Source organism: Gallus gallus (assembly GCF_016699485.2).
Source record: "Gallus gallus isolate bGalGal1 chromosome 37 unlocalized genomic scaffold, bGalGal1.mat.broiler.GRCg7b 37_unloc3, whole genome shotgun sequence".
Taxonomy (NCBI): Eukaryota; Metazoa; Chordata; class Aves; order Galliformes; family Phasianidae; genus Gallus; species Gallus gallus.
In genome coordinates, this window is record NW_024095969.1 from 125,776 (window position 1) to 147,375 (window position 21,600).

The following is a 21,600-nucleotide window of genomic DNA, read 5'->3' on the forward strand; positions in this document are numbered from 1 at the left end:
GCCTGCGAAGGAAAAAAGACAACTCCGCCGCTCTGCAGCTTCACGGCTTCTCCTCGCTGCCTTCTGCTGCTCCCGGCAGCGCCTCGCCGCCATTCTTTGCTCCTTGGAGCCCCTTCCCGCCGCTGCCGCTGCTTTCCGGGAGTCCGCTGCGCTCCCAGCTCGGCGCCGGCCCCTGCCGGCCTCTGATTGGTCAGCGGCATTTCCATCCCGCCCCCGGTGGCCTCTGAGTGGTCAGCGGCAGGTCCATCCCGTTCCCTCCGGCATCTCATTGGTCAGCGGCAGCTCCGTCTCGACCTCGCTGGCCCCTCAATGGTCAGCGGCAGCTCCGTCCCGCCCCCGGTGGCATCTCCCCGGCTGCGGGCAGCACCGAGACGGAAGCGCGGCAGGACGGGAGCGGTGCTGAGGACAGCGGCGCCGGAGGTGTGCGGGAGAACGGCTCCATGCCGGGGAGAGGAACCGAGCGCGGCCCGAATCCCCCCGCCGTCCCCTCCGCTCCCCTCTGCTCCGCTCGGCCGTGGGATGCGGGGATTTGGGACGGCTGAAGGACTCGGGGCCCCCACCGCCGCAGCGCTGCTGCCCGCATCCGGGCCGGGCCCCCCCCCGAGCCGCCAGCGCTGCTCCCGGTGCCCCCCGGGGCTGAGGTGGTCTGTGGGTGTAGGGGCAGTGGGGGAGATGTGGTGGGGATGTGGGAGCTGAGGGGGCTGTAGGGTAATGTGGGGCCGTGGGGGGCTGTAGGGGTGGCTCTTGGGGGCTGTGGGGGGTTACAGGAGGTTTTGGTTCAGCATCTCCTGATGTGTCACACACATTTCCAGAGGTCGCTCACTGAAAGTGCTGAATTAAGATGGTGAATTTTGCTGGACAGAGCAGAGCGCTTGTCTAATGAAACCTCTGAAGTGCCAGGTTTGTTCTGCAGGCCCCGATGATGACCCAGGCATGAAAGAGCCCAGAGCTCGTCGCTGGGGAGAGGCTGCGTATGGCGTTGTGAAGGGAGAGGTGGAGGAGGGCTTTGAGCAGCGGTGTGCAGGAATGAATGGCTGGTAAGAGAAGAGGTGTGTGTGCTGAGAGCAAGGGCTGTACGGCTCATCTCTGTGTTGTCACAGGAAATGCCCGGCAGAGCTCCTTGCTCTCTGTTCTTTCTTGCAAGGCTGCGGCGCTTCAAAGTGCACTGTGGGTGGGGAGCGCGATGACAGCCCAAGGGTGGCACCAGGAGATGCAGCACAGCCCTCTCCAGCAGCAGGGTGCATTAATTGGTCTTGCTAATTCTTGAAGGAGAAGGTGTGTTTAGCTGCCAAAGTTGGTGGCTCGATAGCATGTTCTGAAGCATGTTCTGAATGGTTTGGGGCCCTTCCCCTATTACTCACGTCCTAAGGCAGTGATGGGCTTCCCTTGCTCCGTAGGAACGGTTCCTGTGCAAGGGCATGGCCGTCTGCCTGTAAGAGATACTGAAGGGGATGGCTGTGTGACTGCCGTGATGGAGTTGGCTTTTGAATGTCAATTGCACCCCGTTAACGTGCAGCTCTTTCTGACCCAGGCAGGAGCCGGGCAGCGGTACTGCAGCTCGTCTGGCAGCTTTGCAGCTCAGTTGGGAAGTAGAAGATGTGGCTGTGAAAGAAGAAGTCAGTTGCTGGGACGTCCCCCTGTTCTTCCCCTAGCTGTCCCCTTGCCTCAGCCTGGATTCCCCTTGCATTCCTGTAGGATTCCCTTCCATCCTCCTGGTTGTCCCTTGCTTTCCCCAAGGTTGCTCTTTCCTTTCCCATGACAGCCCACCCATCATTCTCTCAAAGCCCCAATATCCACCCCAGTGTTTCCCCAGCAAGACCCCTAGAGACGCCCTGTAGCCCCCCACAGAGCACCATACACCCTCTAGGACCTCCTCAGACCCGGTACGCCTCCCCTGTAGCTGGCCCATACGCACACGGAGCCCCACAGTCCCCAGCATCACCCCATGTAACCCGCTGGCCTTCTTCAAGACCCCCGTGTTTCCTCTATCTCCTCCTTCAGACCTCCTTTCCCACCTCCAAGACCCCAACCCCGGGATCTCACCGATTCCCACAGTCCCTGACAGGACCCCTGTCACCATCCCAGGAACCCCATAGCGCACGTGAGGCCCCTCCTCAGCCCCATCCCCATCAAGCTCTTGTACAGCCATAGGGTGCTGGGGCAGGGGTGGCTGCTGCAGGAGAGGAATGTGGGGCTGGAGCAGGTGCAGGGCACAGCTGTGGGTGAAAGGGATGTGAGGGGCACTGTGGGTCCAGGAACGTAGGGGTTGTGGGGGCACGTGGGGAGCGGTTTGGGGTGAGAATGGAGGATGTGCGGTGGTGTTGGAGTGCACTGGTTGATTTCTTCCTGGGAGGGGATTGGGGTTCCCTTTGGCCCAAAGGTGGAGCCCTGATCCATAACCCCACGTGAGCCCCGAACGCCATGTAACTCGGCGTGAGCCCAAGGCTCCACATGACCCATAACCCTGTGAGCACCGTAAGCCCATATGAGGCTGAGGGCAGTGATGGGTCTGTTACTGGCTAGGTCAGGAAGTACTCTAGGGTGGCTCTGGGGCCGCTGTAGAAGAGCACTCTACATCTGCCCCTGACCCTCATCTAGCCCACATCTTGGTGGGTAAGATGGGGGTGCAGGGGTTAGTGGAGGGCTAAGGAAGAGATTCCATGAGTATGAACCATAGCAGCCCCAGAGCCATCCTAGAGCAGCGCCATCACTGCCTGTGGCCAGCAACAGTTCCACCACGAGCTGTGTGTTGGGTCAAGGCAGCTCCTAGGTGTGGCTCTGCCCCATAGCTGCCCCAAAGTGCCCCTGTCGCCCTCCCATAGGCGTCCTTTAACTGCCCCACCACCCCGTAAGGCTTCCCCACGTCCTAGCACATCCCCCCAGGTGCGTGTGGGGTGTGCAAGAAACGCTCTCATCCCTGATATTCCATCAGGCACAGCTCTCCATGCAGCAGCAAAGCTCCTTCCTGATTGCTGTGGCATTACTTCACTCTCCTCAGAGAGTTCCTTCTGCTCCCGTTGGGTTGGTTGAGTTGGGTTGGTTGGGTTGAGGTGGGGGCAGGGATCCCAGAGTTCTGGGGCCACATGGCATCGGGTCGCAGCGTGTTGGGGGCAGGAAGGATCAGGGAGTCACAGGGTCTTGTGGGGGTGTGGTTCACCCAGGGCTGTGGGTCACGTATAGCCATGGGGTCACGCACATGAAGGGTGATGAGATCATCTTGGCTTATGGCTCGTGTGGGGTTACGGCTCAGGGCCCCACCTTTGGGCTGCATGGACCCCCAGTCCCCTCTCAGGAAGAAATGAATCCCCTCCTACACCGCTGCCCCCTTCCCCCCCTTTTTTTTTTTTTACCTCAAACTGCTCCCCACATCCTCCCATAGCACCCCATACTCCCGCGTCCCTCTTGCAGCCCACATCTTGTCTTCTCCTGAACAGCATTCTGCTCCTGCAGGCTGTATTGTCATATCCATTATATATCCCCCACAACCTCTCCCACAGACCCACATAGCACCTCATGTACTTTCTCTGACCCGGTACACCTCCCCCACCGCCAACCTGGGACCTCGCAGAGCCCCACAGTCCCCAGCTGCACCCCACGTCCCCCACGGTTCTTCAAGGATCCCTCCGATTTGAGGGAGGCTCAGACCTCCCTTTATGCCTCAGACCCCTCCTGTGTTCTCCGACTCCCACAGTCCCTGACAGGACCCCCATCACCATCCCAGGACCCCCATAGCCCACTGATGAGGAACCCCGCAGCAATCCACATCTCAGGATGGGGCTCCAGCTGTGCCCCAATGCCTTCATTAAAGACAGGAGAATGAATGAGCGTAACGGGGCACCTTTCCTCCTGACATTACCAACTGCCTGCGTGTTGGCTGTGCCACGTGAGCGGCATTTTGTCCTCGAGCTGTGAGTGCAGGTATGTGTGCATACGGGGGTGTGCAGAGATGGTGCTGAGCATCAGAGTGTGCACTGCACGTGGGCGTGTGCACGTTTCTGCGGGTGAAAGTTTTGCACGTGTGTGCGTGCAGATGGCTATGTGCAAGGCTGGAGCTGCGCTCGTGTGTTTGTGCACGTGGGTGTGCAGAAGGATGGTGTGCACGCATGTGTGTGTATGCATGAACACGAATGCGTGCATCAAGGTCTTTGCACAAGGCTGTTGGGTTTTGCACACACTTGCGTGCACACGAATGGAGTGCGCACACCAGGCTGTGCAAGGATGCGCTTGCACGTGTGTGTGAATGCACAAGTGTGTGTGCGGGGAAGTCTTTGCACGTGGGTGTATGGTTCTGCACACATCCGTACACACAGATGCACGTGCAAGGGGGCAGTGGAGGCTCCTGGGAACGGGAGATTTCTGGGGGCGGCGCAACTCCTGCCAGAGTGCTGGAGAGCACAGGGCCGGGAAGCACAGCTCCGCAGCACTGCGCTCTGCACAACAGCCTGCAGGACGGCACGGAGCGCTGACAGAACCAGGACACAGCGCCATAGCAGGCACTGCAAAGGAAACAGCTCCATCCCAGCCGGAGCAGTGACAGGCAGGCAGGCACTGGGGAGGGCTGCACGGCAGAGGGACGCCCTCCGAGTGCCACACCAGGAGAACCTGGAGTGCTGTCTGTAAGCAGAACAGTGCCGGGATGGCGGCCTGGCGGTCCTAAGCTGCAGAGATGCTGCTCTGGACCAACAGCCTGTCACTTTTTGAGAAAACGCCGTCCTTTTGGTGAACTTTGCTCATTATACACTCGTCATCAAAGCCAAAAACACTCAGTGCTGCCCTGGGAAACTCAGCCATCTGCACAGTGTTGCTCTCCAAGTTAGCACGCTCGTGGCCAGGCTTTGTTCCTCGCAGCTCTCTGCACGTGCTTTGCAGACAGTCTGTTTGTGGGCAGTGCAAAGGACTGCTGCCTCCGCTGCATCACTGGATGGCAGCATTCGCTGACGGAGCTGTGGGAGTTCTGACTGAGCGCCGTGAGACCAATAACAAGGAGGTGGTGCAGCAGCTCTCTGAGTGCCGCTGGACAAATGAGGCCGTGCGCTCTGTGTGAATCTCTCATTGTGACTGGTTTTTATTGACTCCATCTGAAGTTGGAGTGCCGAGTTGGGCGGCACTCGCAGCGCTGCCCTGTAACGCCGCGCACTGCAGCTGCTGCCTGCTGACGCTCCTCCTCTCAGTCCTTCAGCTGCAGCTTCTGCATCATCTCCACAAGGCTGTTCACTGTGGAGGCCTGGAAAGAAACGGAGCGAGGGTAGAAACAGGACACCTCTTCCCTCGGGATTTTACAGTCTCTTTCTTTCATGTCTGACAGACAGAGGCCCTGAGAACAACCAGAGCCGTGTCTGCGTTCACCAAGGACTCACCTCTGCACGTGCAGCGGCAGCTCTGAGGGCAGCCTTCATCGATTCCCCTCTCCTCTCTTTCTCTTGGCGTCTTCTTGCTAGAAAGCAAGAATAAACGTGAATACGTTTTGTCAGCAGCGCAACTGCAGAAACAGGGGTGCCGTACAGGCAGAAGGCAGCAAAAAGACAGAGGAAACGGGACTAGGAAGTTTCCCAGTGAATGACATTTCCAGGGGGATGTGCAGAAGACCACCTTGGAGTTAATGGAAGGAGACGGGGTTACGTGTTCTGGCACCTCACTGCCTTTGGACTTTGTAGCCTTCCACTCTTGTCCCCTCCACAGAGAAGGAAAAAGCAAAGCGAACCCTGAGCAAACTCAGTGTGCTTGAAAAGGGCAGCAGCTCACCAGGGTGGGTCCCACAGCACCTTCTCACCTCTTAGCTTGGAGCTCCGCGCTGCAGCAGGCCCAGGGTGTGCTGCTGGAGCTGGCACGCTGTCTCCGCTCGGCCCCCTCACTCTTTTGTTAGCAGGCAGCTGCACTGCTGTTGGCTTCGCTTCTTCCAAGCCCTTGCGTTTACATCCAGCCAAGGACTTGGAGACAGAGCGGGGGCACACGGCAGGGGAAGGTCTTCCCCCTGTGCTGGGACCTGCTGTTGTAGGAAGCCCTCCAGCCTGGAGATGAGCTCTCTCCAGAAGGACTTCCTGCACTGCTTTTGCGTAGATCTTTCCGTTGGGCTCGGCACCTCTCTCTGTGATAATCAGGAAAGGAGAAGCAACAAGATTGAAAGAGAATCCTTGCAGTCCTTGCACTCTGCAGAATGGGCCATCGTGCTAGGATGTCTCGAGTGCTCACGGTAAGGGATCTTAGGATCTTGGGTGAACGTTGGGTTCCCAGCACGGATGTGCAGTGCCCTTTCCTCTCCCCTCCATCGCACACACTGCCCTTCATGCAGCCCTATTTAGAGGCGCATACCCATAGCACAGCTCACATGAGCTTCTTACCTGTGGAGGCTTTCCGTTTCCCCCCTTGCCCAGCACCACTCCATGGACGCGCAGGATCCATCCCTACAGAAACATTGTAAAAAATCCACAACGTTGATTTCACAGGCACCAGCAGGCGGCAGCAGAGATATCATGCAGTAAGCCCACGTCCCCCCAGGAAACAGAAAGATGCTTCTTTGACAGCCCAAACACAAACGGATTGATAGTTCACTTTGCACTGCTCCTTCCTGCACTCCAAATGGATGCTTACTTGACATCCCATACAGCACTGCACCCACTCAGAAGGAATACTCAAAATTCATTCCTCCACACTTTGCGACGGAGGGCTGAAGAAACTCACTTCTGTATGGCAGGAAGGACCGTCCGTCCCTGTTGCGTCCCTCTGTGCGCTGCAAGGCGCGGTTGGATCTCTGGCAGCCTGCTGGCTGCTGCTCCCAACCGCGGGGAACCGCACCGCGCCACTTCTGAAGAGAGAAAGGGAGAAACAGTGGTGGAACGGGCAGCCAAGGTTTGCAGAGAGGTTCCAGATCGTGCCACAGATGGGATATCAGAGTGCTGAGACACTGATTATCACTATGGGAAAAGACAGCCTGAGCCACGTCCACGTTGTTAGCCCAGGCTGTCAGCAGTGAGCGCTGAATCCAACCGGTTCCTGAGGTCACCAAGGACCAGCAGGGCTCCCCTTGCTCCGTCCCTTCCCCTTGAAAACAAGGAAACGGAAGCACCAAGCAGAAGAAGCCCAGCCATACCTTGCCACTCACATGGCAGCAATTGGAACCGCGGTCGTCTCCTTGCTGAGACATGGCTGCTGAAGGCTCAGAGGAAGCTGAAGTTCCAGAGGCTCTCTCTGCAGGAACTTCCCCGGCCCTTGGAAAGAGCTGGCTTCCCTCTTCCTAAGACCGCCTCGATCCCGGAATCTCCTTTGGGACAGGAATCCTGCAGAAAGTACCGACGAGTGCACACGCGGTGCTTCCGTCGGGCTCTCACAGGGTGATCTGTTCCACAGAAGGCCCAGAGCTCAGTCTCTGCGTGCAGCACGCTCACCAGAGCACCAGCTCTGCTCACCAGCTGTGGCACAAACGCTCCCACCCCAGCAGTGGTTGTGACCTCAGCGAGTGCCCGCATCGCCCCTGGTGCTTTCATCATAAGCGAAGGAAATGGACGCCTCCCAGCTCCACATCTTAGGGTCACCCAATGGGGTTATCTGAAGAACAGGAATGGAGAAGTGAAGACGACTCTTGTGCAGCCCAATAAAAAACAGAAAAGACCAATACGGCTTCACAGTGGTCAATGGAGTCCCAGAGGAATCACTGGAAACCAATAGCAACGCACGCGTGGATGTCCCGGGGCTGGTGCAGGTCTGTCTGGCTGTGGCGTTAGGTTCGGGGACCGATGTAGGCCTCTCAGGCTGTGGCTGTACCTTCAGGCCTCGGGGCCGGTATAGGCCTCTTGGGCTGTGGCTTTATATTCAAAGCTGGTGCTGGCCTCTTGTGCCATGGCTGTGGCTTTAGGCCCTTGGCCTGGTTCCAGCCTCTCTGGCTGTGGCTTTAGGCCCGGGGGCCAATGCTGGCCTTTTGGGCTGTGGCTTTAGGCCCTGGGGTCGCTGGCAGCCTGTGTGGCTGTGGCTGTGGCCTCAGGCCTTGGGGCTGGTGCTGGTTTCTCAGACTGGGGCTGGGGCTTAAGGCACTGGGGCCGTTGTAGGCCTCTCTGGCTGTGACTTCAGGCCCTTGGGCCGGTGCTGGCCTTGCTGGTTGGGGCTTCAGGTGCCGGCCTCTCTAAGTTTGGCTGTGGCTTTAAGCCCCTGCACTGTTTCAAGCCTTTCAAGCTGTGCCTTTAGTCCCCAGGGCCTTTTTTGGCCTGCCTGGCTGTGGCTTTGGCTTTAAGCCCCATGGCCGGCGTCAGCCTCTCAGGCTGTGGCTTTAGGGCCTGGGCTCAGTGCTGGCCTCTTTTTTTGTGGCTTTAGACCCCAGGGCTGGTGCCGGTCTCTCAGGCTGTGCCTGTTGCTTCAGGCCCCAGGGTCCGTGCTGGTTTGTCTGGCTGTGGCTGTGGCTTTAGGCCCAAAGCTGGTAGTGGCCTCTCCAGCTGTGGCTGTAGTTCCAGGCCCCGAGGCCGGTGCCGGTTTCTCTGTCTGTGTTTTTAGGCCACAGGGCTGGTGCCGGCCTCTCTGGCTGTAGATATGGATTCAGGCCCTGGGGCCAGTGTCCACCTCTGTGGCTGTGGCTTTAGGCCCTAGATCTTGTGTCAGCCTATAACAACGTGCATTTGAAAATGGTTCGTGTAAGGAAATGAAAGCAAGAGAACACGGAGCTCTTCTGGGTATTTCTAGAATTGCGAAAGGGATCGGAGAGCGTGCTCAGCCTTGGGTGGCTGGTTGTATCCAGCAATCCCTACCACAGTTGTAAACATCACTAAATCTTTGTTATCCTGCTTGCCCGGATTTGGATGGGACAAGAAGCCAACGACTATCAGTTTAGGGGAGGTAATGAATGTTAGCTGCTCCCCTTTCTTCTCCCCTTGCTACTTAGGTTACACAGTTCTTCTGTGCGATGTGCCGGTGCAATACCTCTGAGCAACCATTTTGATGGGTTCAGCAATGCTTGGGGCAACAGGCTTTGGTCATCCTCAGATTTACATGACGAGAGAGACTGAAAGAAAAATAAAATAGGAGGTAATAGTCCTTTCTCTTCTTCTAGTCAGAAGACTAACCAAACCTTCCATTCTACGTCTTTTGCCTTGATAGGGGTGTTCCTTGAACCTCACAGCTTTAGCACAACACTTTCTGTTGAGATTCCCGCCAACGGGGAAGTATTAGTGCCAGTCCTCTGCCTCTTTTTGTTTCTGTTGTCTGGATTTCATTTAGTGGCCCACGAACAGAGGCAGGATAGCCAAGCCCTGCAGGTGGAGGCAGGGACCAGGCTCAGGAGCAAGGGCAGAGTGGTTTCTTTGTTTCTAAAGGCAATGACAGTGTTTTCTGCAGGTGGATTTGCCACAGCCTTTCTTACAAGGACTGAGAGTGGGATGAGAAGTGCCCTGAAGTTGCAAGTAGGCAAAAGAGCAATGCAAATCAAGGTAACTGTGTTGGAGACCCTGCCTGGGAGCAGAGTGACGTGAGAGCCCCACCACCTTCTGCTTAGGAGCTGTGTAGAGTCCCCATCCCAAATGGCGTGTTTCCTTAGCAAAACGGTTGTTCTTCTGGAAAGCCCCAGCTCCTCGCGTTACATTACTACGTGAAGAATCCCAGGCTGAATTATTTAGAACTACTTTTTTGTTAGTGGTCAAGTAAAACACGGCAACAGAGGCAGCGGGGGGTAACCTCAGGAAAAAGAGGGGACAAAAACATCTCCTGTGTCAAGGCCTGACTTGATGAGAAAGGAAGAGCTGTGGAAGTGTGCGTGGTTGGGGGTGTCCATCTCCTAGACTGCACCCAGAGGAGGAGAATGATTCTGGCTCTGCAGTCTCGGAACTCCAGGCAATACACACAGGGAAGGATTTCTGGGCTGAGATGAATTTATATCTCTGCAGCTTCTAATCTTTTGCATGTGGCGTTCTCATGCAGTGAAGCTTTTGGACATGGTTTATCGTCACCGTGGCTGACCTGCATGGGAAAAGATGCCATTAGGTCTCACATGAAAGCTTTTAACCAAGCTTTGACTTGCCAGTGCTTTCCGTTGTCTCCACTTGCCTGGTGCCTCCTTGAAAAGTATGCCTCGTCTGGAAATCTCTAGAAAAAAAGCTATTTCCTAGCTTTTGTGCAATAAAGAAGCATTTGCAACATTGCTTCTTGCAGCAGTACGGTGTTTCAGAAGAGAGAAAAACACAGCTGGCATCAACTGGATTTCTGTTGTTGGTAAAGCTGGGCTGAGCTCTAGACTGACTCTTGCACCTGGGAATGTGAGCAAAGCCTGCAGACACAGAGGAATAACTTTTCCCTGCAGGCTGAGCATGCCAGAGGCAGGTCATTGCTAGGAGAGCTGGTGCTTTAAAGCAGCAGGTCGTACAGAGAAGGTAATTCTGAAAGCTAGCTTGCCAGCTCTTTTTTACCTCAGTGGTTTCTGAGCAAGGAAAGAGTTGAGATGCTGTTTGCTCGTGGAAGAGGGGGAGAGGAAAAGCAAGGAAAAGGCATGCTGTGCATAGCCAGCACATTGCACCTGCACCGGTCTTCCCCTGCACAAAGGAGGAGCAGCTCAGCGAGCTTGGCCTGGGCCATGGAAGGGAACATCCAAACGTCCGGAGCAACCCCAAACGAGTTAGCTGTGGAGGCTGGTTGTTTTCTGCTGTTTGTCTCATCCTTCTGGAAAGAAGCAGGAGGAGACAGAGCTCAGATTTGATCCCGCTGTGCGTGATGGTTAATGCCAAGGGACAGAAGTGTGTGCTTAGGCAGGGGAGAAGCTAGGAAAGCTGAGCATCGTAGAGGAACGAGATTAAAACAGAGCTCATTCTACACAGCAGTTCAGCACGTTGAAGGGATTTATCTTCCCTTCTACCAGTGTAGAAGCTACCAACACTACCAGTGTGTGTTGGGCTTGGTTGCTTGCAGAAGGAACAAGGTTACGTGTTGGTTTTACAGAGAACAGCCATTATGATTTCTTGATAGATTTAATCGATAATAGCAGAGGAGTGGCAAGAAAGGGCCCTGCCAATGCCAGTAAGTTCCTACCCAGACCTATGTGACAGACTGACGTGTGGAAATCAGACCCTATAGCCAGGAAGGATATGGAGCAGCTATGTGTTTATTGGTGACGCGCGTACACCCTGGTGCAAGGGGGATCGTTCCACCTAACTTGCACCCCGTCAGGAGAAATGGTGCTATAGTTATAGGTCAAACTAATACATAATCAGTAGGTGACAGGAATTCGGATACATCTTCATTACATTCCCGAGAGCCCATTAGCATGCAGTCCCTCCCCCCCTTGCGCGGGCGTAGTAGGTCGTGATGATGAAGGCTTGCAGTCTTCCTCACAAAGGCTCGTCGTCTTCCTCGCTGCAAACTTCTGACCCTGAAGGGGGGGCATCCCCCAAACCAGTTTCAACTTGCCCTGTAGACAACTAATCACCTCCCTGCCAAATGTTTTTTCGAGCTGCTCTCCAGCCCTTATCTCTATGGCCTTCATCCTCCTTGCTATTCCAGACCCAGTGTCTGTGAAAGTGCTTGGAACCCCTTGTTTTCTAACACTCTCTACCTAAACTATCTCTATTTGCCCCTTGTTTCTACTTTGTGAAGCTGCTTTCCCCTTTCTTGCTGTGAGGCCCTTCTCTCTCAAACTGCAGGGTCCTGCTCTCTCTCTTCAAGAGCAGTCAGAAGAAAGACAAGTGAGAATACAGGGAACAAAGAAAAGCAGAGAGGAGAGCAGAGGCAGCAGAAAGAGGAGTGAGGAGACAGAGAAGAAAGAACAGGGGAAGAGGAGTGCAGATGCAGAATAAAGACAAGTCTGGCAACAGGAAACAAAATCCAACAGAAGAGCAGTGCTGATGCAGAGGGAAAAGGAGTGAGGATGATGCAGGGGAATAAGAACAGGAGAAGAGTGAGAATGCAGAGGAAAGAGCAGGGAGGATAGAAAAGAAGGGAGAGCCTAAGAGGTGGGCAGATGGAAAAGGAGTGAGGGAAGAAAGAAGAGCAGAAGAGTAAAGCCGATGCAGAAGAAAGAGGAGTGAGGAAGCAGGGAAACATACAGCAGAAGAGAAAAGCAGATGCAGGTAGAAGTGCAGTGGTGAGATGCAATGGAAACCATCAGAAGAGTGAGGATACGAGGAGGAAAGAACAGAAGAGGAGCACAGCTGCCCGAGAATGAGCAGGGAGAATACAGGGAAGAAAGAGGAGGAGGAGAGCAGATGCAGAAGAAAAGAGATGTCACGTTACAGGGAAGAAAAGCAGGGCAGACGAAGTATGGAGAGGAAGCAGGGGAAAAAAACGCTGAAGAGCAAGGATAGAGATGAAAGAGCAGTGAGGATACACAGAGGATAGAACAGCAGAAGAGAAGCAGAAGAGAAAAAACAGGAAAAGAGTGAGAATGCAGACGGAAAAGCAGGGAGAATACAGGGAAGAACCAAGAGCCTAAGAGAAGTGCAAATGCAAAAGCAAGCGAGGCTACAGGGAAGAAAGGACAGCAGAAGGGGAGTGCAGGTGCAGATCCCCCAAACACACCACTCCCTGCCCGCTAGGGCTGCGGGTGCGACGCAGTCACCACAATGACGTCGAGGATCAATGCCGGGTAATTCAGTGAGCGTTCCAACAAAGAATCAAGGAAAAAACTGCCAGGCAAAACTAAGAAACCTTCTGGCAAACAGGTCTTCAACGTTACGCGTAGAGTCCTTTGGAACAGGAGTTGTTTCTGTGTCAACAACTTGAAGATCAATTCAGGCAACGGCTACGAAAGAAAAACGAGTCACATAACATGGAGAGCAAAGAAGAGAAGAGAGAGGAAACAGAGAGGTGCCAGCACTGCCACCCGGGGTGGGCAGCAGGCTGCTGGTGCCAGCGTCATCATGGGCGGCGGCCAGCACTGGCCATGCTGTCACCGCGTCGCCGTGGCGACGTTTGTGACACGGCCACCCGGGAGGGGTATGAAGGCGGTGCACGCTGGTGGGTCCTGCATCCTGAAGGAGCATCTGGTAGAGAGCAGACGCACCTGAAGGGATGAGCTCCGGCATGGCTGGCGCCAACAAGGAGCAACCCGCTGGCACGAGGCGGAACAGGATGAGCTTCTGCGAGGATGGCCCCGCAGCGAGGCGTGCCTCCATACCCACCTGCACCGACACCGAAGGTACACGGCTCCACAGCCACCACAGGAGCGCTGCTGCAGCCAATCCTGGCACGCAGACGACACTTTCCATCTGCCACCTCACTCCCGCCTGGCAGCGGGAGGGCTGCTGGGAAGCGGCAGGTGCAGAGTGTGACCCGCTTTTCCTTTGCCCTCCAGAGCGAGTTGCCGTCTGGGATGCGGTGGCCGCCTACGTACAAGAGCACCTCCTGGTGCAGAAGGTGGGTTGGCTGCCGGGTTCCTCCTCTCCCTGTCCGCCTCAGCCAAGACCTCCTCCCACTCTTCCCCTCCACAGAAAGCAGGAAATCACCCCACGTGTCTCTACTGGGCATGCCATGGGCTTCCTGCAAATCCCGCAGGATCACTTGTGCTGGGCGCTGTCCTGTCTCAGGGCTGATCCCGCTCGCGGGAAGCCTCTGGATCCCATCAGGCTGCTTCTGCCCTGACTGCTGTGCTGCATTTGGGAGGGCGAGGGGAAGGAGAGGACTGTGCAGCCCCTTCCCAAAGCCATTCCCGATGCCCTGGCTCGTGCCTCTGAACAGCGGGAGAGGGCTCCTGAGCTCCGTCCCTGCCTTGGACCGCTACATGGGCTCTTCCTCCAGCCAGCCTGCCCATAACCCTGCCGCCCTTCCTTTCTCTACCACTTGTAGGGGGTCTGGATTCCCACCTTCGGATCCTTTGACACCATCTCCAGAGACATCAGGACTGAGGACGGGACCGTGACTCTGCGGTGGCCCGTCTTTCACTTGTCTGGAAACCTCATAGCCGTGCACCACCTCAAGCCCCGCAGGGAGTCCCTGCCAGGTAGGAGGGAGGATTAAAGCTTTGCTGGCTTCACGCACAGGGCCAACAGGGCCACCGCCTCCATTCTCCAAAGCAAACCTCCCCCTCGGAGGAGCCCAGCCAAACATGGGGCCGTTCTGGCTGATGGCCACAAGAAGCAGTTCCAGGGAAGCACTGCGGAAAACCAACCGTATCATCAACTCCGTCCCTCCCATTTTTCAGCCCATAGGAAGCTGGAGCCGCTCAAGAGCAGCGAGGTGGCCGCAGCTGCCTCTGTGACCTGGCAGACAGCGCAGGCTTGCATCCAGAGCACCGTGTCCCTGCTCTCTGGCTGCCTGAAGAATGGGGAGAACGTTGCCGTTGTCTTCAAGGACATTGGAGTGCTCCACATCGATGGACTGACCTTCCACATGAAATTCTATTACGACTTCCTTGAGAAGCTGTCAGGGAAAGAGAAGTTCAGGAAAGCTCTTCTCAAGGTGAGCTGTAGCTTTCTACCACCAGCACCTGGCCAGCTGCTCGCGCCGTGCAAGTGCTGCGGTGCCATCAGCCCTCCCTGCCTTGGGCTCCTTGTGCGCCCAGTGCCTCAGCCGTCACAAGGACGTCCCACATCCTCCCTGTTCCTCCCCTGCAGGCCCCCTGGCTGCTGGACATGGTGGTGTCCCGAGCGGCACCCGTGGCCTCCCTGGCACTCTCTGGCTGCCTCGTCGTCTTTCCCAAGTGAGTAAGTTGGGGGCTGTAGCTGCTGCTTGCTGCAGCTGCTCAGCTCTCATGCCGTAGCATTTGTTCCTTGTGACCATGGGTGTCCCTGCCCTGCCCACGAGGATATGGCATAGAATCATCGCATCATTTGAGCTGGAAGGAACCCGGAAAGGGCACCTAGTCCCACTCCCCTGCAGGGAACAGGGACACCTACCGCCACTTCAGGTTGCTCTCAGCCTGGCCCTGCTGAAACCTTTAGAAAGCAGTGGCCATCATGCAGCATGAAAATGGGCCTGTCAGCAGGCAATCAGAGAGAGCAACAAGGATTGGTGGAGCGCTGCGTCCCACCGCCTCACTGTCGTCTCCTCGCGTACAGGTTTCAAATGGAGTTTGTCCCCAAACCACCACCTGGGATATGCCGCAGGTCCTCAGGAGGCATCCCTGCGGAGGGGAAACCAAAGGAAGAGGAGGCTTTGCCACCTCTCGCCCAGGGCAAGAAAGGTAAAGCAGCATCCAGCGCCTTTCCAGGGCACAAGCCACCAACTTGAGATGGGAAATCCCTTGCTGACCATCAGCCAAGGGCTCTGACTTACGTCAAAGCTTCACGCCAGCTCAGCACGGCCTCTTCCCACGAGGAATTGTTGGCCTCTCCAAAACCAAGGCGCTGGCTGTGACGTGCCCCCATCCCTGGCTATGGCAGGAGCACCTCGGCACCTTAGGCCCCGCCCTCCCCCAACAAAAGGATATGGTCCCCAAAAGTCACCCTGTCAGCTCATCGTCACCAACCAGCTCCGCTTTCCCAAAGCCACCGTCACTAATGCACTCCCAAAAGAGAGTCCCAAGATGGCAGAGAGGAGAAGTGGGGCCAGAGATGGTTTCAGGGAGGGTCCGCGGGCGGCACAGATGTCAGCAGTGGGGGGAGCAGAGCGACCCTCACGCATGTTCTGGGAACAGGCCTGAGCGCCCCTGGTGAGTGAGCCAAAGGGTTGACGGTAAGTCTCCTCTGCCTTCCCAATCCCAGTGAGATTTGCTGGCAAGCCAACCTTCATCAAACGCTTGAGCTCAGACAGTCTAGATGGAGGAAAACTCCGAAGGATAAGGAGCTTACTGCGCAAGGAGAGCTCTACGTCCAGGTGAGGCTGGAGGCTCTGGCTTGGCATGTGCATGGGGGTGATTCACTGAGCCAACGAGAGCCCATTCCCTAGCCACAAAGGGTCCCTGTTTCTGGCTGCCCAACAGTGCTGGGATGGGGACGCCAGGAGCCCCCCAGCTCACAGGGCTGGCCCCTCTCTGGATCCCACGGGGGAGAGCCACGGGGCAGCCGCTGAGCTGTCTGTGGGGAAGGCTGCGTTGCAGCCAAGGGTCCTGGCTCCGGCTTGCAGGATGCGGCACCAAAGCCATCACCCACTCAGGCGGACCCCTCCCACTCTGTCCTTTCAGTCTGCTGCCAGCCATCCCTGGAGTGCCTGAAGACCAAAAGCAGCCGCTGACCTGCCAGCTGCAGGGCCAGGCAGAAACAGACAGCCAAGAAGACCTGGGCCGAGCCCCAGGAACCAAACACGTGAGCTTCTGTGAGGAAGAACAGGAAGCGGAAAAAGCCCATCGTGTGGCTGCAGTGCTGAAGTTGCCCAAAGCCAACGAATCTTTCAGCAAAGATTCCAGACCTTCCTCAAGGGCTCAGTCCAGCCCGTCACAGGCATCGCAAGGCACTCCATCCCGGCTTCCACTTCTGGCATGCGACTCAGTCAGACTTCTCAGGCGCAGGGCTAAGAAGAGCAGGCAGAAAGAACCTGAGGAGATGGAAGCATCAACATCTCAGGCTGAGGCCAGCCAGCCGCAGGAGTCCTCTGCCGACAGAGCTGGATTTCTGCCACCGATAAACGAAGAAACACAGTCTCCTCAGCGTCAGCCCCCGGACACCAAAGCCCCACCGCGCAGGAAGGGCACACCCTACCCACGCTGATGCGGGCATGGGGCGCCCATGAGCTCCAAGACCTCCACTCGAGCTGGCTGCAAAACAGATGCTTGAATCCCATCTGCATCATATCTAATCCTACACCAGGCTGCCCAGGGCCCCATCTAACCTGGCCTTCAACACTGCCACGGACGCGGCGTCCACAAGCTCTCTGGGCATCCACTTCCAGCATCACACCATCGTCTCTGGAAAGACCTTCTCCCTGACTTCCAATCTTCATTGTCCCTCCCTCTGTCAATAAAGCCTTACCATGGGCCTATCCCATAGAAATCTCCACAATGCCTGTGGCAGTGTCATTGCATCTTTGAACGCCAGCTCTGGTGCTGGTGGAGGGAGAAAGAATTGTGATAGAGCATCAGAACATCTCACGATGCTTTCCTTGATGCCAAAGGAAATCCAGCGTCTCGCTTGGCTCGGCTGTCTGAGCTTTTCTGCTGAAGGGGAAGACCAAAAATGAAGTCAGCTTCAAATTGGTGCGGCAGCTCAGAGCTCTCAGAGGATACCAGGGATCCTTGGGAGGCCCTTTCCAAGTGGAAGATTGCGTCCTATAAAAAAATCACAGAATCATTGAATCGTAGAAATGCGTAGAATCGTAGAATAACCACAGTGACCATCAAGTTTCACCTCCCACCCCCCGCCCCGCTATGTGCAGTATTGCCAGCCACTAGACCAAAATGCCCTGTGCCAACTCCAGCCTGGCCTTGAATGCCTCCAGGGATGGGGCATCCACAACCTCCTTGGGCAACCTGTTCCAGTGCCTCACCAGCCTCTCGGGGAAAAACTTCATTCTCATATCCAACTTAAACCTCCCCTGTCTCCCCTGAAGACCACTCCTGCATGTCCTATCACAACCCACCCTTGGAAACAGCCGTTCCCCCTCCTGCTTAGACGCTCCCTTTAAGTATTGGAAGGCCACCAGGAGGTCTCCATGGAGCCTTCTCTTCTCCAGGCTAAACCATCCCAGTTCCCTCCACCTTTCCTCATACGAGAGGTGCTCCAGCCCTCTGACCATCTTAGTGGCCCTCCTCTGGACCCACTCCAAAAACTTCCCGTCTTGCGGAGAAGAGAGAATAAAGGTAAGACAGACTCTGAGAAGGACAAGAGCAAAAGCTCTTGAAGAACAGGCACAGGTAAGAAAGAAGAGCAGAAGAGGAGGAGAAGAAAAACAGAGGATGAAGGTAAGAAAAACAAGCGGGCAGGGAGAAGAGCTGAAGAAGGGATGAGTGGGTGCAGGTAAGACCGAACAGCAGAAGTGGAGAGGAGCTGAAGAGGAGAAGTATGAAAAGTAGAGCAAAAGTAGAGGAGGTGGAAAGAGAGGAAAGAGGCAAGAGAGAAGAGAGGAAGAGCAGAGAAAGAACAGAGCAGTAGAGAAGAGCGGACAGTGCTGTGAAAAGAAGAACAGTGCCAGAGAGCAGGTGAAGAAGAACAAAGAGCAGAAGAGGAGTGTAGATGAAGAAGAGGTGTGAGGGCACAAGGAAGAAAGATCAGAAGAGAAGAGGAGTGCAGTAAGAAGAAGGAGGAGAGAAGATACGGGAAAAAGAACAGCAGAAGGGTGCAGATGCGGAAGATGAGAGATGACACAGGGAACAACAAAGAGCAGAAGAGGAGAGCAGTCAGAAGAAAGACAAGTGAGAATACGGGGGACAAAGCAAAGCAGAGAGGAGTGCAGAGGCAGAAGAAAGAGGAGAGAGGATACAGAGAAGAAAGATCAGCAAATCTCGTATATTGTTTCAGCTGCGTGTACATTTATAGTGTGGATAATAGGCTCATACCTATTGCTAAAGTGGAGCTCAGGATTGGCTCGCTAGTCAGTGTCAACTACGCCTATCTTTGTGCTCTCAGCAAACACTCCCTTACAGACTTCAGAACACCAGGACTCTGTCTGAAAAATCAGGAAATACTCTACTTTTTCTGAAGCACAGAAAATAAGAAGTTTAGGTAAGGAAAGAGGAGCAATCAGCACCTCGATGGTTCAGTTGCTTAAGCAGATAGGAGCTGGTAACTACTGCTCCAGCACAGCCTCACTCCAGTTGCAGACAGCTCCCATGTTGCCATTCCAGCTGCTCGCTCTGCTCACATTCCAGCTGGACAGGCCTTACTGCAGGCAGCCATTGTGACACATGCAGAAGGATGACGGACCACAACAACACTGAGGCACACACTGTCCTGTGAGTCACACAGCACATAAACACGGGGGAAAGAGGCTGAGACAGAGCCTGACTGTGTGCTGCTCATCAGAGCATGGAGTTATTAAGACACTCAGCTCAGTAAGGGCACTGACTGAGGTAAAACATACAGTTCCCACACCACAAAAAATTGTCCTTGGCCTAAGAATAAATTCCAACACAATCACAAAATCAATCTGTAATCCCGGCCTTTGAAACAAACAAACCCGGAATTCCATAGAGCACAGAATATGGAAGGGACACATAACGACCATCCCGCGCAACTCCAGGCTCCGCACACCAACACCCGCACTCAGACCCGACGCTGACATCCTTGTCCCGACGCCTCTTCGGCTCCGGCAGCTCAGGGCTGTCACCGCTGCCCTGGGCACTTTGGCCCACGCCCACCGCCCCGCAGCCAACAACCCTTTCCCGATCCCCACCCGGACCCTCTCCTTCGCTTCACGACCGCAACGGCAGCGCGAACGGATCGCAAACCGCGCCGCAGCCGCCAAAGCACTCCGCGACCTCTGCGGTACGGACCGCCTTTCCCCACACACACAGCGACACCGCCAAACGACGCGCAGCTCACACACACACAGGGAATGCCGCAGCGCAGCGCAGCGCAGCGCCATGGCGGGGCCACAACGGCAGCCGCGGCCTCACGGCCCCGTCCAGCACAGCTCAGCACAGCAAGGAACAGCAAAGAACAGAACAGAACGGCCCGGCCCGGCCCGGCCCGGCCCGGCCGCCCCGCAGCGGCCCCAGCACCAGGCCGCGCCTCGAGGCACAGCGCCGTCCCGCCCGACCCCTCGCGGACCCCCGCGCGCCCCGGCCCGAACCCGCAGCGCCCGGCAACGCCAACGGGAACGCCGACGGGAACGCCGACGGGAACGCCGACGGGAACGCCGACGGGAACGCCGACGGGAACGCCGACGGGAACGCCGACGCCGACGCGGACGGAGCCCAACGGACGCTCACGGCTCTCCGCCTCACCGCGCTCACCGCACGCCGCTCTCCGCCTCACCGCAGCCCGGCGCCGCCCGGATGCAGGCCCTCAGCCGGAAGCGGCCCCGGCCCGGCCCCACGCATGCGCGCTCCTCCCGAGCGGCGCTCGCACCGCTTCCCGCTGTGCTCGGCGCCCCCCGGGCCGGAGCGAGGCTGCGCGGCGGCCATTGGCTGCGGGCGGCTCCTCCCCGCGCCTCGGGCAGCTCGGGCAGCTCGGGGCCGTGCGGGGACGGCCGTGCGGGGACGGCGAGCCCCGGGCCCCGCGCCGCCCGTGTGCGGGCCGTGCGATCGCCGCTAACGGCCGGCCCCGCTCGGTGCGTTGCAGCCGGGAGCGCCTGGCACCGCGCTGACCGTCCGCCCGTGGAGCCGGCAGCGGAGGACGAGCGGCGGCACGACGAGGACCGGCACGACGACGACGACGACGACGACGACCGAGGACGAGCGGAGCCTGCGGACGGCCCTCAAGAAGCTGCGGCTGGACGCGGCGCGGTGAGTGGCGCGGAGCGGTGCGCGGCTGTCGGTACGCGCTCGCGTCCCCTTCTTGGGAGCCTTTCCTCGTTTCCCCTTCTTGGGAGCCTTTAACGGCGTTGGGCGGAAAGGCGCCCTGCTCTGAGCAGCGCTTCCGAAGGGCCGTCCCTTCAGTGCCGGTGCCGGTGCCGGGCAGACGCGGCAGCGCAGCGCAGCGCTTCGGCGCTCCTTTCGTGCCGTCTCCCGGCCAACCTCCGCAGCGGCAGCACGAAGCCGCGGGGCGATCTGCCCAAAGCGGCGGCTCCGCGCACTGCTGCGGTGCGGTCACCCCGCGGGGCACCGAGCGGCTCCTTCCCGCGCTGCCCTGCCGTGCCTGCAGGCCCCGAGCGTTGCTGTTCTCCGCCTCAGGGGCTCCCGAGCTCATGCAGCCTGCCGTGCTGCTACGGGGCACTCCCGGGCGCAGTGGCGAGCTTTGGCACCGCTCGTTCGTGCTGCCTCAGGAACGGATCCTGCTGCTCAGCAACACCTCTTTGGCGAAAAAATACCCGCTGAGAGAGGAGCGAGGAATCACGCTTACGAAACAGTTGGCTTTTATTGGGTCGCCCACCACAGGCTGGGTGCAGCTCCGCCTCAGTCCCGCTGACGTTCCTTTCACGTGTCCTTGGCTTGCAAACAGGCGGCACGAGGACGAGGAGGAGCAGCAGCAGCAGCAGCAGGACGACGACGAGGACGAGGACGACGACGACGAGGACGAGGAGGAGCGCAGCCTGCGGACGGCCCTCCAGGAGCTGCGGGTGGACGCGGCGCGGTGAGTGGCGCGGAGCGGTGCGCGGCTGTCGGTACCGCGCTCAGCAGAGACGGAGCGCTCTGACAGATCTCTGGCGGGTCCCGTTTCTCACCGCTGAGTGCAGAGGAGCTCAGGGCTGCACACGCAATTGTCGCAGCCCATCACCTGAAGCTGCGGGGCCGAATCGGGATGCTGACGCCGTGCGCTGAGGCACCGCTGTAACGCGGCCCTCTCTCCTTTACCTCCTCCTCCCCCCTTCATTGCTGCTGTGAACTACCTGGATATTCAGTGCGATGCTGCCAGTAGCTCTGATAGCCAGCTTCTGCACTGCAGCTCGGTTTGGAGTGGCAGTGGCCAAGACAAAGCACCTCCAGTAAAGCCCAGTCCCTTAAACACGGAAGAACTGCGGGGAAGTACCTTTACAGCAGCAGTGTTTGCGTGCCTCTCTCTTCTGGGAGAGCCCCGCTTCCTTAAGGCTCTTCCGCTGCTCCTGTCAGGGACTGCACACCAACAGCCGTCTCAGTCTTGGAAGCAAAAAGAAAAGAGCAACACCCACGTTAGGTGCCATGAGCCACGCCACAGAGCTGCGTGAGCAACGGCACAGGTCCCGTATTTA

General features: G+C 57.2%; 2 protein-coding genes and 1 long non-coding RNA gene across 3 annotated transcripts; 2 read left to right on the forward strand and 1 right to left on the reverse strand.

The window, feature by feature from the left end:
- Nucleotides 1-12,929: 12,929 nt before the first annotated feature.
- LOC121106460 (coiled-coil domain-containing protein 81-like) lies at nt 12,930-16,801 on the forward strand. The gene is made up of 8 exons (XM_040656914.2): nt 12,930-13,099; nt 13,256-13,317; nt 13,747-13,900; nt 14,102-14,358; nt 14,514-14,599; nt 14,958-15,082; nt 15,603-15,714; nt 16,022-16,801. Exons 1-8 carry the CDS (start codon nt 12,973-12,975, stop codon nt 16,542-16,544), a joined length of 1,446 nt encoding a protein of 481 aa, XP_040512848.1. The 5' UTR covers nt 12,930-12,972; the 3' UTR covers nt 16,545-16,801.
- Nucleotides 16,802-16,913: 112 nt separating this feature from the next.
- LOC121108779 lies at nt 16,914-19,796 on the reverse strand. The gene is made up of 2 exons (XR_005843437.2): nt 19,718-19,796; nt 16,914-17,101 (listed from the first exon to the last, which is right to left on the reverse strand). It is a non-coding gene; the product is annotated as an uncharacterized LOC121108779 (long non-coding RNA).
- On the forward strand, nt 19,769-21,384 carry LOC121108772 (translation initiation factor IF-2-like). Its single transcript, XM_040656919.2, has 2 exons — nt 19,769-20,218; nt 20,874-21,384. Exons 1-2 carry the CDS (start codon nt 19,769-19,771, stop codon nt 21,066-21,068), a joined length of 645 nt encoding a protein of 214 aa, XP_040512853.1. The 3' UTR covers nt 21,069-21,384.
- Nucleotides 21,385-21,600: the final 216 nt, after the last annotated feature.

Bases quoted from the DNA above. Each gene is read 5' to 3' on its own strand.
- LOC121106460 (XM_040656914.2), top strand. From the start codon at position 12,973: ATGAGCTCCGGCATGGCTGGCGCCAACAAGGAGCAACCCGCTGGCACG. The intron at 14,600-14,957 runs GTGAGTAAGTTG...CCTCGCGTACAG, and splicing joins TGCCTCGTCGTCTTTCCCAA to GTTTCAAATGGAGTTTGTCC. The intron at 15,715-16,021 runs GTGAGGCTGGAG...CTGTCCTTTCAG, and splicing joins AAGGAGAGCTCTACGTCCAG to TCTGCTGCCAGCCATCCCTG.
- LOC121108772 (XM_040656919.2), top strand. From the start codon at position 19,769: ATGCAGGCCCTCAGCCGGAAGCGGCCCCGGCCCGGCCCCACGCATGCG. The intron at 20,219-20,873 runs GTGAGTGGCGCG...GCTTGCAAACAG, and splicing joins CTGCGGCTGGACGCGGCGCG to GCGGCACGAGGACGAGGAGG.